At 43.1% G+C, this 12,098-nt stretch overlaps 2 protein-coding genes across 2 annotated transcripts; both read left to right on the top strand.

Annotated features, from left to right (window-relative positions):
* The first annotated feature begins 325 nt into the window (after positions 1 to 325).
* On the top strand, positions 326 to 5,051 carry hsp90aa1.1 (heat shock protein 90, alpha (cytosolic), class A member 1, tandem duplicate 1). The gene is made up of 11 exons (XM_037085972.1): positions 326 to 519; positions 1,562 to 1,711; positions 1,824 to 2,190; positions 2,293 to 2,426; positions 2,515 to 2,820; positions 2,930 to 3,095; positions 3,234 to 3,424; positions 3,533 to 3,680; positions 3,793 to 4,061; positions 4,171 to 4,504; positions 4,615 to 5,051. The coding sequence occupies exons 2-11, from the start codon at positions 1,562 to 1,564 to the stop codon at positions 4,722 to 4,724; spliced, it is 2,175 nt and encodes a 724-aa protein (XP_036941867.1). The 5' UTR covers positions 326 to 519; the 3' UTR covers positions 4,725 to 5,051.
* Positions 5,052 to 5,341: 290 nt separating this feature from the next.
* hsp90aa1.2 (heat shock protein 90, alpha (cytosolic), class A member 1, tandem duplicate 2) lies at positions 5,342 to 11,598 on the top strand. The gene is made up of 11 exons (XM_037085971.1): positions 5,342 to 5,524; positions 7,332 to 7,481; positions 7,684 to 8,050; positions 8,159 to 8,292; positions 8,379 to 8,699; positions 8,802 to 8,967; positions 9,074 to 9,264; positions 10,088 to 10,235; positions 10,368 to 10,636; positions 10,721 to 11,054; positions 11,156 to 11,598. The coding sequence occupies exons 2-11, from the start codon at positions 7,332 to 7,334 to the stop codon at positions 11,266 to 11,268; spliced, it is 2,193 nt and encodes a 730-aa protein (XP_036941866.1). The 5' UTR covers positions 5,342 to 5,524; the 3' UTR covers positions 11,269 to 11,598.
* Positions 11,599 to 12,098: the final 500 nt, after the last annotated feature.

Genomic DNA, 12,098 nt, shown 5'->3' with positions numbered 1-12,098 from the left:
AAACGGGCCTGCTGTCCATAGGAAGCCCGTTGGTATGTGTGTGTGTCCAATGAGGCACCATGGCAGCAGCTGATAGTAAAGGCCCTGCACAGCTGTGATGCTTACAGGGGGGTATGGGGCCTAAGAGCTAGACAAGCTATCAGGAAAGCTCTCGCTGTGAGTGACAGGCACTCCTTGTGACTCTGCAACCCTATAAGGGCACATAAACTTTAGGGCTCTGGTGTATCACACGCTGCCCCCCTTTTCCCAGCCTTTCCTCAACGCCTCCCTCACCGTTGTGAACGTATCTTCTGGAAGCTTCTGAATGGGAGCTTCGAGAAACCCCCCCTTAAGTATAAAAAGACAGCGGCCTGTCCTGAGACTCTGCAGAGAAACGATAACCACTTGGACTCACCAAGAGAGACTTACTGCCCACAGGAGCAGCAGCAGCTGAAGCCCACATTCGGAGCTCTTCAGGAATAGAAGCTCAGAGCTACATTTGAAAACTATCTTCAAGAAGCAAAAGAAAGGATATTCAAGGTAAGACGGGAACACCTAGCTTCAAATACAGCAAATTTTAGCTTAAAAAAAAAAGAAGGAAAACTAAGATAAAATTAAAATTAACAGTATATTGGGTGCTTTAAATGATAGGAGCACAGACAGAACAGCAAGAATCCTTGAAACCAATTAGATTACATAAAAATGAAACAAGCAACTGATAAAATGGCACTTCATTCATGCTTATTATTGTGATTTTTTAAATATTTGCACATATTGCAACAGATTTAGAAGTAGACTTAATTTAGCTCCTTAATATCAGTTATTTGTAGAGTGGCAGAACAGCCTCTTTGGGAATAGTATCCAAGTGAGACTGTAACGTGCAAGGAGCACATGGCAAGCAGGGTGACCCTGAGTGAGAGAGCAATGGCGGGGGAGAAAAACTGGCTGGCACAAAAGAGCAGATACAGCAGTTTCACATCTTGTCAGACAAATCTTATGAGCTTAAGTAGCATCAGACAACATTAAAGTTGCTGGGTTAATGTTTGACTACAATGGGATCACAGAGATACTAACTTTTTTATAATTTGTTTATCATGAGAATTTATAACCTGATTCTCCTGAAGACATGTTGCTCCAAAGTTACTACAACAGATGTTATGACCGCTGTTAAAAGCCAAATATAGTTGTTTTTTTCCCCCCATGTTTGAATTCCTAGCTGCTATTTCTTACTTCTATTCCTTACTACTCCTTCCTTAACATAAAGGTGTTGGATGACACATGGTGAAGCAATCGGGGGTTGGGGGAAAGCATCAGAACTCCACCCATTAGCCAAATGGCAAGTGTTTGATTGACAGAAGTAACATGTGTTCGTCCGCCCTCAGCAGTAGCCCTCCCTCCTCAAGCCACGAGGCTCAAGAACAGGGAGAAAGATATTGCACATATAACAGCAGAAAATGCTCCAAATTGTGTAACCGGTGGATAAAAAGTTTACTTTACAGCACATCACTATTTGGGCACGAGAAGCATAATTATAAGTGACATTATGATTTGAGTAAACATATTAAATTTTGCTCTCCTTTAGATGCCTGAGAAAGCTGGACACGTCATGGAGGAGGATGTGGAGACCTTCGCCTTCCAGGCTGAGATTGCTCAGCTTATGTCCCTTATTATCAACACCTTCTACTCCAACAAAGAGATCTTCCTTAGGGAGCTTATCTCTAACTCCTCAGATGTAAGTCAAATCAGCAGTTTATCAGCACACTTATCTTTGTTTTTCCACATGTAAGCAGCCTTCGTTTGTATGGAAATGAAAGTAATCTAACAAGTTTATTTCTTCTGGACAGGCCTTGGACAAAATCAGATATGAAAGCCTGACAGACCCCAGCAGGCTTGAGTCCTGCAAGGAACTGAAGATTGAAATCAGGCCTGACCTGCACGCTCGCACACTGACCCTGATTGACACAGGTATTGGCATGACAAAGGCTGACCTGATCAATAACCTGGGCACAATCGCCAAGTCCGGCACCAAGGCTTTCATGGAGGCCTTGCAGGCTGGAGCTGACATCTCCATGATCGGTCAGTTTGGTGTTGGTTTCTACTCTGCCTACCTTGTGGCTGACAAGGTTACGGTCATCACCAAGCACAATGATGACGAGCAGTACATCTGGGAGTCGGCAGCTGGAGGGTCATTCACAGTCAAACCTGACATGGGTAAGTTTGATTTTTCCTCAATTACTAAAATAATCATTCCTCAATAATTTGCATGATGAATAATTTTACTGATTGCTGGGCCCTGCCTTTATCATCTTTTAGGAGAGTCCATCGGCAGAGGCACAAAAGTAGTCCTTCACCTCAAAGAAGATCAGACAGAATACTGTGAGGAGAAGCGCATCAAGGAAGTTGTGAAGAAGCACTCACAGTTCATCGGCTACCCTATCACACTCTACGTAAGTTCTGGGTTTCATTAGCAGTATGAGTTTTCCATCTTAAAACCTACTATTAAATGATATTGACATACTTTATCATATGTTCAAGGTGGAGAAGACCAGGGAGAAAGACGTGGACCTTGATGAGGGAGAGAAGGAGGAAGAAGTTGAGAAAGACGCCGCCGAGGACAAGGACAAACCTAAGATTGAGGATGTGGGCTCCGACGAGGATGAGGACACAAAGGAAAGCAAGAACAAGAGGAAGAAGAAGGTCAAGGAGAAGTACATCGACGCTCAGGAGTTGAACAAAACCAAACCAATCTGGACCCGTAACCCTGATGACATCACCAATGAAGAGTACGGAGAGTTCTACAAGAGTCTCACCAACGACTGGGAGGACCACCTGGCTGTCAAGGTAAGCTAAGATTAACATGCATCCGACCACCTCTTCCCAACTCTTATAATCACAGAGTGTAGTGCGCTTTTTAAAACAGTGAATTCATATTTCTTTCTTGTCCCCGCAGCATTTCTCAGTGGAGGGTCAGCTGGAGTTCCGCGCCTTGCTCTTCGTCCCCAGAAGGGCTGCATTCGATCTCTTTGAGAACAAAAAGAAGAAGAACAACATCAAGCTGTACGTGCGCAGGGTCTTCATCATGGACAACTGTGAAGAACTGATTCCAGAGTACCTCAGTAAGAAGCTTATATTGCTAATCATTCACATACAAATTCTTGGTCCAATCCAAGAGGCTGAAGGCCTTAAAACTATGCAGTCTAGCATTATGCCGTTTGGCTTTGGAAGGCTAAGTAGTCTTTATTTTTTCTGCTTAGATTTCATCAAGGGTGTGGTGGACTCTGAGGATCTGCCCCTGAACATCTCCAGAGAGATGCTGCAGCAGAGCAAGATCCTGAAGGTCATCCGCAAGAACCTGGTCAAGAAGTGCCTGGAACTCTTCACTGAACTGTCCGAGGACAAGGACAACTACAAGAAGTACTACGAGCAGTTCTCCAAGAACATCAAGGTAGGCTGATCAATCTTATGATATTACTTTTGGTTGAATCCATCAGATAGAACATTTGAATTTAGCATTCAGTGCTCAAGATTAATAACACACCATTTCATGTTTCAGCTTGGCATCCATGAAGACTCTCAGAACAGGAAGAAGTTGTCTGATCTGCTTCGCTACTACACCTCCGCCTCTGGAGATGAGATGGTTTCCCTGAAGGACTATGTTTCTCGCATGAAGGACAATCAGAAGCACATCTACTACATCACAGGTGAGCTAGTCAACTTGATTTCTATTTGTTTCTTTTTTATATTTTAGCTTGACAGTTTTCTCAAAAGTGATTCAGTAGTAATGATTCTATGAATTTCCATCAACTTTCACAGGTGAGACCAAAGACCAGGTGGCTAACTCCGCCTTCGTGGAGCGCCTTCGCAAAGCCGGCCTTGAGGTCATTTACATGATTGAGCCCATCGATGAGTACTGCGTCCAGCAGCTGAAGGAGTATGATGGCAAGAACCTGGTTTCAGTGACCAAGGAAGGCCTGGAGCTGCCTGAAGATGACGACGAGAAGAAGAAGCTGGATGAGCTCAAGAATAAATTTGAAAACCTTTGCAAGATCATGAAGGACATCCTTGACAAGAAGATTGAAAAGGTAATGACAGAAAAAATATATATTTTAAAGTTTCACACTATCATACTAATATACAGTAGTTTGGCCAATTCTGTTAGATCATGAATATCATATAACATTTCTCTGACAGGTCACAGTCTCCAACCGCTTGGTGGCTTCCCCCTGCTGCATCGTCACCAGCACCTACGGCTGGACAGCCAACATGGAGAGGATCATGAAGTCTCAGGCCCTGAGAGATAACTCCACCATGGGCTACATGACGGCTAAGAAACACCTTGAGATTAACCCTCTGCATCCAATCGTTGAGACCTTGAGGGTGAAGGCTGAGGCTGACAAGAACGATAAGGCTGTGAAGGACCTGGTTATCCTCCTGTTCGAGACTGCGCTGCTGTCTTCAGGATTCACACTGGAAGACCCTCAGACGCATGCGAACCGCATCTACAGAATGATCAAGCTGGGTCTTGGTACGTTTTCTTCTCCCTGACACACAACATTACATACATTACAGGAATAATTATTATACACTTTAACTTAAAGTGGCTTTAGTTTCTAATCAATGCATTCTTTTTCTCAGGCATTGATGACGACGATTCTGCAGTTGAGGACCTCATTCAGCCTGCTGAGGAAGATATGCCAGTCCTGGAGGGAGACGACGACACATCAAGAATGGAGGAAGTTGACTAAACACTTAGTAGCCTACAATCTTTCCTGCTTTATTCATTTTTATTTTTGTAAGATGTATTGCTTCTTCAAATCGACATTTCATTCTAACACAACCTTCATCTTCATCAAACAGTATTAACTGGTCAACAGAAGTTAATTAATGGAATTAATGTAGGCCACAATGTGGCTTAGTCTAAATCATATAAGCTGCTTGGATAAAACTACTGACAATAAATTAAGAGTGATATAAAGCCACGGGGAATTTGGCTTATGTCTCTTTTTGTAACTGTTACATTTTTTCTAAGAAATGTATTCAAAATTTGTAATAAAATCTATTTAGAAATCAAACCAATCTTGCTCATTGAGTCTACTGCACGCTGGAGTCCATCACTTTGATTGACAGGGGGATCTGTATTGATAATCCAGGTGGAATAACTCTGATCAATCAACTTTTATCCTGGTTTATTCGGTGTTCTGGAATTTTCAGTCCGCATGGTTCATGACTGTTGACGCTGCCGCACGCCTTCCTCACCCTGCTCTTTAGCCCCGCCCCCTCGTTACAGCTGAGAATATAGAGGGGCGCGTTCACAGACGATGATTGACAGCTCACCGGGCCTGTCAGCGCTCACCGGCAGAGCGGTTGGGAGGAAGATTCCAGACGGTTCTGGAAGCTCAAGTCAGGATTTCTCGAACGGTCGGTGAGGGTACTAAAGCAGCCAAGCCGCCCTGTCCGCACCAGACAGCTCTCTAACCGGATAGTCTGCGAGCGAGCCGACGGCCACACGTTTCTTAACGGAGGTTTCGATTCACTGAGGACCAAGGTAAGGAAATTAAAAACTAAAATAGCATGTTAACCTAGACGCAAACATTTACTGATAATGTTAACTGACACTAGCTTTGTACTTCCACAGCTCACTAAAGCTTAGCCGTTCTCCACCGAACCATATTATTTTATTGTGACAGTAATTATAAAATATTCTGATATGCCTGAACGGGACGACTTAAGTGGAAAATATCTGATTCTTGTAAGTGTACATCGTGTTATAATCAGCTCATGACAGTATAAGTATTGGTATTTTTCAGTTTCCACATTCATGTGTGTGGCAAAGTGATTTCTCCGGCTTATCAGCCTTGTGTGTTAGTGTCCAAACTTTTTTTTTTTTCCTTGGCACCATCCTGTCAACTATCCGACTCCTCCATCCACATTAGCTGCCAGTGCATCGCTCCTAGCCGGGAGACACACAGGCAGCCACATGGTGCGTTCGTGGTGCACTTTGTCAGGCAGGAATTATCTCAAGCAGCCGCGCAATTTAATGAAGCCAAATCAGATTTCCTGAGCAAGGGGAGCTTATTCTCAGATTTTCAGTTCCGCGCTCGATCGCAGCTGTCACAGTGATTGAATGGAGGATCGGTGAAGCACAAGGGGTACCATTCACAAAAAATCTCCCCAAAGATGATGGTGGTGGTGAGGAGGAGGAGGAGGAGGAGCTGCTTTCGATTCCTATGGAAACTACTAGAGAGTTCTGCTCTCCTCTCGGTACCTTCTAGAAACGTGCATTGCGCCCATGAAACCGGCAGGTGGAGTCATTAGTCCTGACGCTGATATGCCATGTGCTCCTGTCTGATCAACCAATAACTAATCACGGCAGTTGCAGCAGGGACAAGGTGACAGTGACAGTAATCGCCCTGTGACGACAATTGTGTGTTGAAATACAGAAATTCATCATGTCACGAAACCTTTTTAGAATCTAGATTAAATCAGCTGAGTACTGTTAACTTTTTGAACTCCCTACATATGCTTTTAATACAAAATTTAAAAAAAAAAAGTGTGTTACAGAGCTTGCATAAAGGCATAAGCAGACAAAATGGATTACAGGGAGGTGGAGCAGTGGGCAGAGCTGGACCGTCTGTCACACCACCTGCCTGCACAAGTGACACCGGCTCACACATAAGCTTTCGATTACTGATGCATACCTCAGCGCTTCTTCAAATGACAAGAGACAATTGATTGCATTTTGATAATGGCACTGACAGCTGATGAATAAGGTTTTGTCAATGGCGTCGATTAAACTCTTAAGGTACCTGTATTTTGTGGTGGTATTAATTCGATTATCTTGCAAGGTGTAACTTGCATATTACCAGAGGACACGGCTGGGAAATCAGTGCTGTATCATTATTGTGACATGAGAATAAATACTGTATTAAATTTTGAAAAGATCATGTCAGTTATCCCTACAATACTTTATCAATATCAAGACCATATCACCCAGCCCTCGCCTGAGGATGATTGGCAGCGGTTGTTGTTGATGTGACAGCCTAGTGACTCACTGGGGTGCAGCCGGTCCACAGCTCAGTGAACTTGACACAGGTCCATAGCACGCCTGTTTAACTGCCAAGCAATAGATTAAAGGAATACAATTATTGGGGCAGATGTAAGTGGTGCAAGTGTCCAACATTATGTGCCCTCTAAATCTAATTTAAATAATTGTGTAGGAATTTGTGCATGGTGCTTTGGGGAGACAGATGGTGCCAACTGATGGGCAACGCCATTTATTTTGTGCGTTTGCATTTGAAGTTCATTGTATACGGTGTGCGTGATGAAAAATAATGTAATGTGCTTTCTTTAAGATGCCTGAATCGCACGACCAACCAATGGAGGAGGAGGCTGAGACTTTTGCATTCCAGGCTGAGATTGCTCAGCTGATGTCCCTGATCATCAACACTTTCTATTCCAACAAAGAGATCTTCCTCCGGGAGCTTATCTCCAACTCCTCAGATGTAAGTTTGTCATAGTATTAGACTGAGGGTAATTCCTTGATCTCATTGTGTGTTAATTGATTTTGTTTTAGAGGGGAAGTGTTGTTGTATGAAGTGGCTATAATACAGAGTTATATGCTGATAATCAAGGAACTGGAAGATGACACATACTGATTTAAATGTATTATAAAACTTTCCAGTAATGGACTAATTTTTCCTCCAGGCCCTGGACAAAATCCGCTATGAAAGTCTCACCGACCCTTCCAAGCTAGACTCTGGCAAAGACCTAAAAATCGAGCTCATTCCCAACAAAGAGGAACGCACCCTGACCCTGATTGACACAGGTATCGGCATGACCAAGGCTGACCTGATCAATAACCTGGGCACAATCGCCAAGTCCGGCACCAAGGCTTTCATGGAGGCTCTGCAGGCTGGAGCCGACATCTCCATGATCGGTCAGTTTGGTGTTGGTTTCTACTCTGCCTACCTCGTGGCCGAGAAGGTGACGGTGATTACTAAGCACAATGACGATGAGCAGTACGCCTGGGAATCATCTGCTGGAGGCTCCTTCACAGTTAAAGTGGACACCTGTAAGTAATCTAAATGCTTTGTTGATAATTGATAATATTGGTGTTTCTTATTGGTAATTGTGCCAGTGAAATCTTTTGCTTGCACTGACACATCTTTTCTCCATATAGCTGAGCCCATGGGGCGTGGCACCAAGGTGATCCTGCACTTGAAAGAAGACCAGACGGAATACCTCGAGGAACGACGAATCAAAGAGATTGTGAAAAAGCACTCTCAGTTCATCGGCTATCCAATCACACTCTTTGTAAGTACTCATTTAAAGTGTCTAATAAACTGCAAAAAAATCCAAAAAGGATGGTCAGTGATTTGAGCTCTTTTCTTTTTGTACAGGTGGAGAAAGAGCGTGACAAGGAGGTGAGTGACGACGAGGCAGAGGAGGAGGACAAGGAGAAAGACAAGGATGAAGAGGAGGACAAGGATGAGGACAAGCCCGAGATTGAGGATGTTGGGTCTGACGAGGAGCACGACCATGACAAGTCTGGTGACAAAAAGAAGAAGAAGAAGAAGATCAAGGAGAAGTACATTGACCAGGAAGAGCTGAACAAGACCAAACCCCTGTGGACCCGCAATCCTGATGACATCACTAATGAGGAGTATGGAGAGTTCTACAAGAGTCTTACCAATGACTGGGAGGACCACCTGGCTGTCAAGGTAGGTCTCATAATGATTTTTATTTACTTGAAAGTAATCTAAAAGTGACCCTTATTTTGAAAAGGGACCTTATATCTGACCTTAAACTGTTTGTCCCCACAGCACTTTTCAGTAGAGGGTCAGCTGGAGTTCCGCGCCCTGCTCTTTGTGCCTCGTCGCGCACCCTTCGACCTCTTCGAGAACAAGAAAAAGAAGAACAATATCAAGCTGTACGTCCGCAGAGTCTTCATCATGGACAACTGCGATGAGCTCATCCCTGAGTACCTCAGTGAGTATATACCCAATAGCTGGATCACTGGCTTATACAGTTTATTCATATCATTTCCAAAATGTGAATACATTACTAACCAGGCTGTCTTTATCTCTCCTGTCAGATTTCATCAAGGGTGTGGTGGACTCTGAGGATCTGCCCCTGAACATCTCCAGAGAGATGCTGCAGCAGAGCAAGATCCTGAAGGTCATCCGCAAGAACCTGGTCAAGAAGTGCCTGGAACTCTTCACTGAACTCGCAGAGGACAAGGACAACTACAAGAAGTGCTATGAGCAGTTCTCCAAGAATATCAAGGTTAGTGTCTTCACCTTGAAACTGGTTTGAAACACTTTAAATGTTTTCCCTACTGTGTTAGCAGAGTGGAATTTACTTCTGGTCAGAGTGCAAAGCTTCACAAGTAATTGTAGTTAACTATTAGCTTGTGACCTTTTACACAGTAGCCATCTGTCTGATCCTGTGGCCATATTGTCCCAATGTAAAGCTGCTTTAAGTTTTTTTTTTTTTTTTTTTTGGAGCTCGTTACTGCCATCTTCTGTTTAAATGGAGTCATCTACATATCAGTGTTGACACCTATGGCATGGCTAACAGTTCCAAATTCAGCTGGGCCATATGTTAAATCAGGAAATGTAGATATGCCAGACATTTTTAGCAACCTTTAATTGTGATTTTTAAAGAAATGCACACAGTGAAACATCTGTTGTAGTGTCACCTTTAGAAATATCTTTTTTTTGGGGGGGGGGGGCACATCTGACCCTGGCACACTAAAAGAAACAGAAACAGAATAATAAAGAGCTATCAGTGCACAGAACTATTTACAAGTGGCACTGACAGTAGCCAGTACCACCCTCATCTATCAGCAGATGTGTGTGAGACGTACATCTAATACACACAGTTTCCAGATTTTGTCATTCATCACATGTATATATGCTGGGCCACTTTGAGGTTGCTTCTGGGCTAAATGTGCAATTGAGTTTGCTGGCTTTATAAACTAATATCAGTGTATTTACACATTAACAATAGTATATGTAATAGAAAAATAACATTTTTGCCAGAACTAGATTTCAACTGAAATGTTTTCATGTGCAATTATTGACTTTCAGTATTATTCCTCTTTCAGCTTGGCATCCACGAGGATTCCCAAAACAGAAAGAAGTTGTCTGAGCTGCTGCGCTACTACACCTCAGCTTCTGGAGATGAGATGGTTTCCCTTAAGGACTATGTCACACGTATGAAGGACAGCCAGAAACACATCTACTATATCACTGGTGAGGATACCTTTTATCTATCAACTTTTTTATAAACTAAAAAAGAAAGAATGAGAAAGCATTTTAAAGTGAATTGAATTAGTTAACGTGATACTACATAAATATGTGACAATTACCTTGTCTGTAATTTAGGTGAGACCAAAGACCAGGTGGCTAACTCTGCCTTCGTGGAGCGCCTTCGCAAAGCCGGCCTAGAGGTCATTTACATGATCGAGCCCATCGATGAGTACTGCGTCCAGCAACTGAAGGAGTTTGAGGGAAAGAACCTGGTTTCAGTGACCAAAGAAGGCCTGGAGCTGCCTGAAGACGACGATGAGAAGAAGAAGCAGGAGGAGAAGAAGGCTCAGTTCGAGAACCTGTGCAAGATCATGAAGGACATCTTGGAAAAGAAGGTTGAGAAGGTGAGAAGATTAATACATTAGAGCAATAAAACGAGCCTGAGGTGTAAGAGTGAGAATGGTATTAATTGTTGTTCACCCCCACAGGTCACAGTCTCCAACCGCCTGGTCTCGTCCCCCTGCTGCATCGTCACCAGCACTTACGGCTGGACGGCCAACATGGAGAGGATCATGAAGGCCCAGGCTCTGAGGGACAACTCCACCATGGGCTACATGGCTGCTAAAAAACACCTGGAGATCAACCCTGACCACCCCATCGTGGAGACACTGAGGCAAAAGGCTGAGGCTGATAAGAACGACAAGTCTGTGAAGGATCTGGTCATCCTGCTCTTCGAGACTGCCCTGCTGTCTTCAGGATTTACTTTGGATGACCCTCAGACACACTCCAATCGCATCTACAGAATGATCAAGCTGGGTCTTGGTGAGTGTCAGTGTAAAGCTTTTGAGACATTTATCATGGTAATAAAACGATTATGTAATTATTGGGTTTCACTGACTCAATCTTTTTCCCTCCTCTTTTAGGTATCGATGAAGATGATGTGACACCAGAGGACGTCACCTCTGCTCCCACTGAGGACATGCCCCCTCTTGAAGGGGATGATGACGACACATCCAGAATGGAGGAAGTGGACTAGTCCTCTTCCTATTGCTGCTGGCTAGCATTCAGATGTAATGTAATAAAGTTTAAAGTTTACTGTTGAAAATCAGCCTGGAGTGTCCCCACCCCTCTGAAAACCCTTTTTGACCAAATTCACTTTATTTCCCCTTCCATCAGATGACAGTTCAGATTCATTCCTTGTTAGAACTTTATTTTTAAACTTGTCACTTTTTGTATTTTGAGTTTTATGAATTAATGTATTTGTTTTTGTATTTTTTTGACATTCCAATGTTCTTTGCGTGTACTTTAACTGTAAATATGTCAAAAGTTGACCCATAAATAAAGATTTACCATGTTAACAAGTCAACCGTTGTTCTTCCTTACTAAAGAAGATAAGCTATACCCTTGAAAATCTGTAAGGGATTTTTAAGGAATAAACTGTTTACTAACCAAACAGTCGTGATACAGGTATATAAACTTGGTTAAATGGAGCTCTACAGCAAGTGAAATAGAGCATTTGCATGTTTTATTGACCAGGGAGCTCAGGATTGACTCCACACAGTGTTTGCACATGACAGGGTTGCAAAGCTATATTCAAGGAAATTAACAGTATTTGAGAAATGATTCAGCACTGACACTTTTTTCATGCTGTATCCATAGAGACAAGTAGCTGTACAAAAACCAAAATTGACAGTCATGCAATGGCAGAAAATTTTAATTGCTTGCAAGAAAAGAGATGCCACTGGGATAAGAAGATAAGCAACAGGAAAGGAAAGAGGTGTCAAGATCACAGAAACGTGGCTCAGTGGAAACAAAGCATTAATGCCACTGGTCCGCTGAAGTGTCCCAGTTTGTGCTTCCTCACAA

The sequence above is a fragment of the Acanthopagrus latus genome, chromosome 22, assembly GCF_904848185.1.
Source record: "Acanthopagrus latus isolate v.2019 chromosome 22, fAcaLat1.1, whole genome shotgun sequence".
NCBI lineage: Eukaryota > Metazoa > Chordata > Actinopteri > Spariformes > Sparidae > Acanthopagrus > Acanthopagrus latus.
The sequence above is the reverse complement of the archived record's forward strand: the minus strand, read 5'-3'. Positions and strand labels throughout refer to the sequence as shown.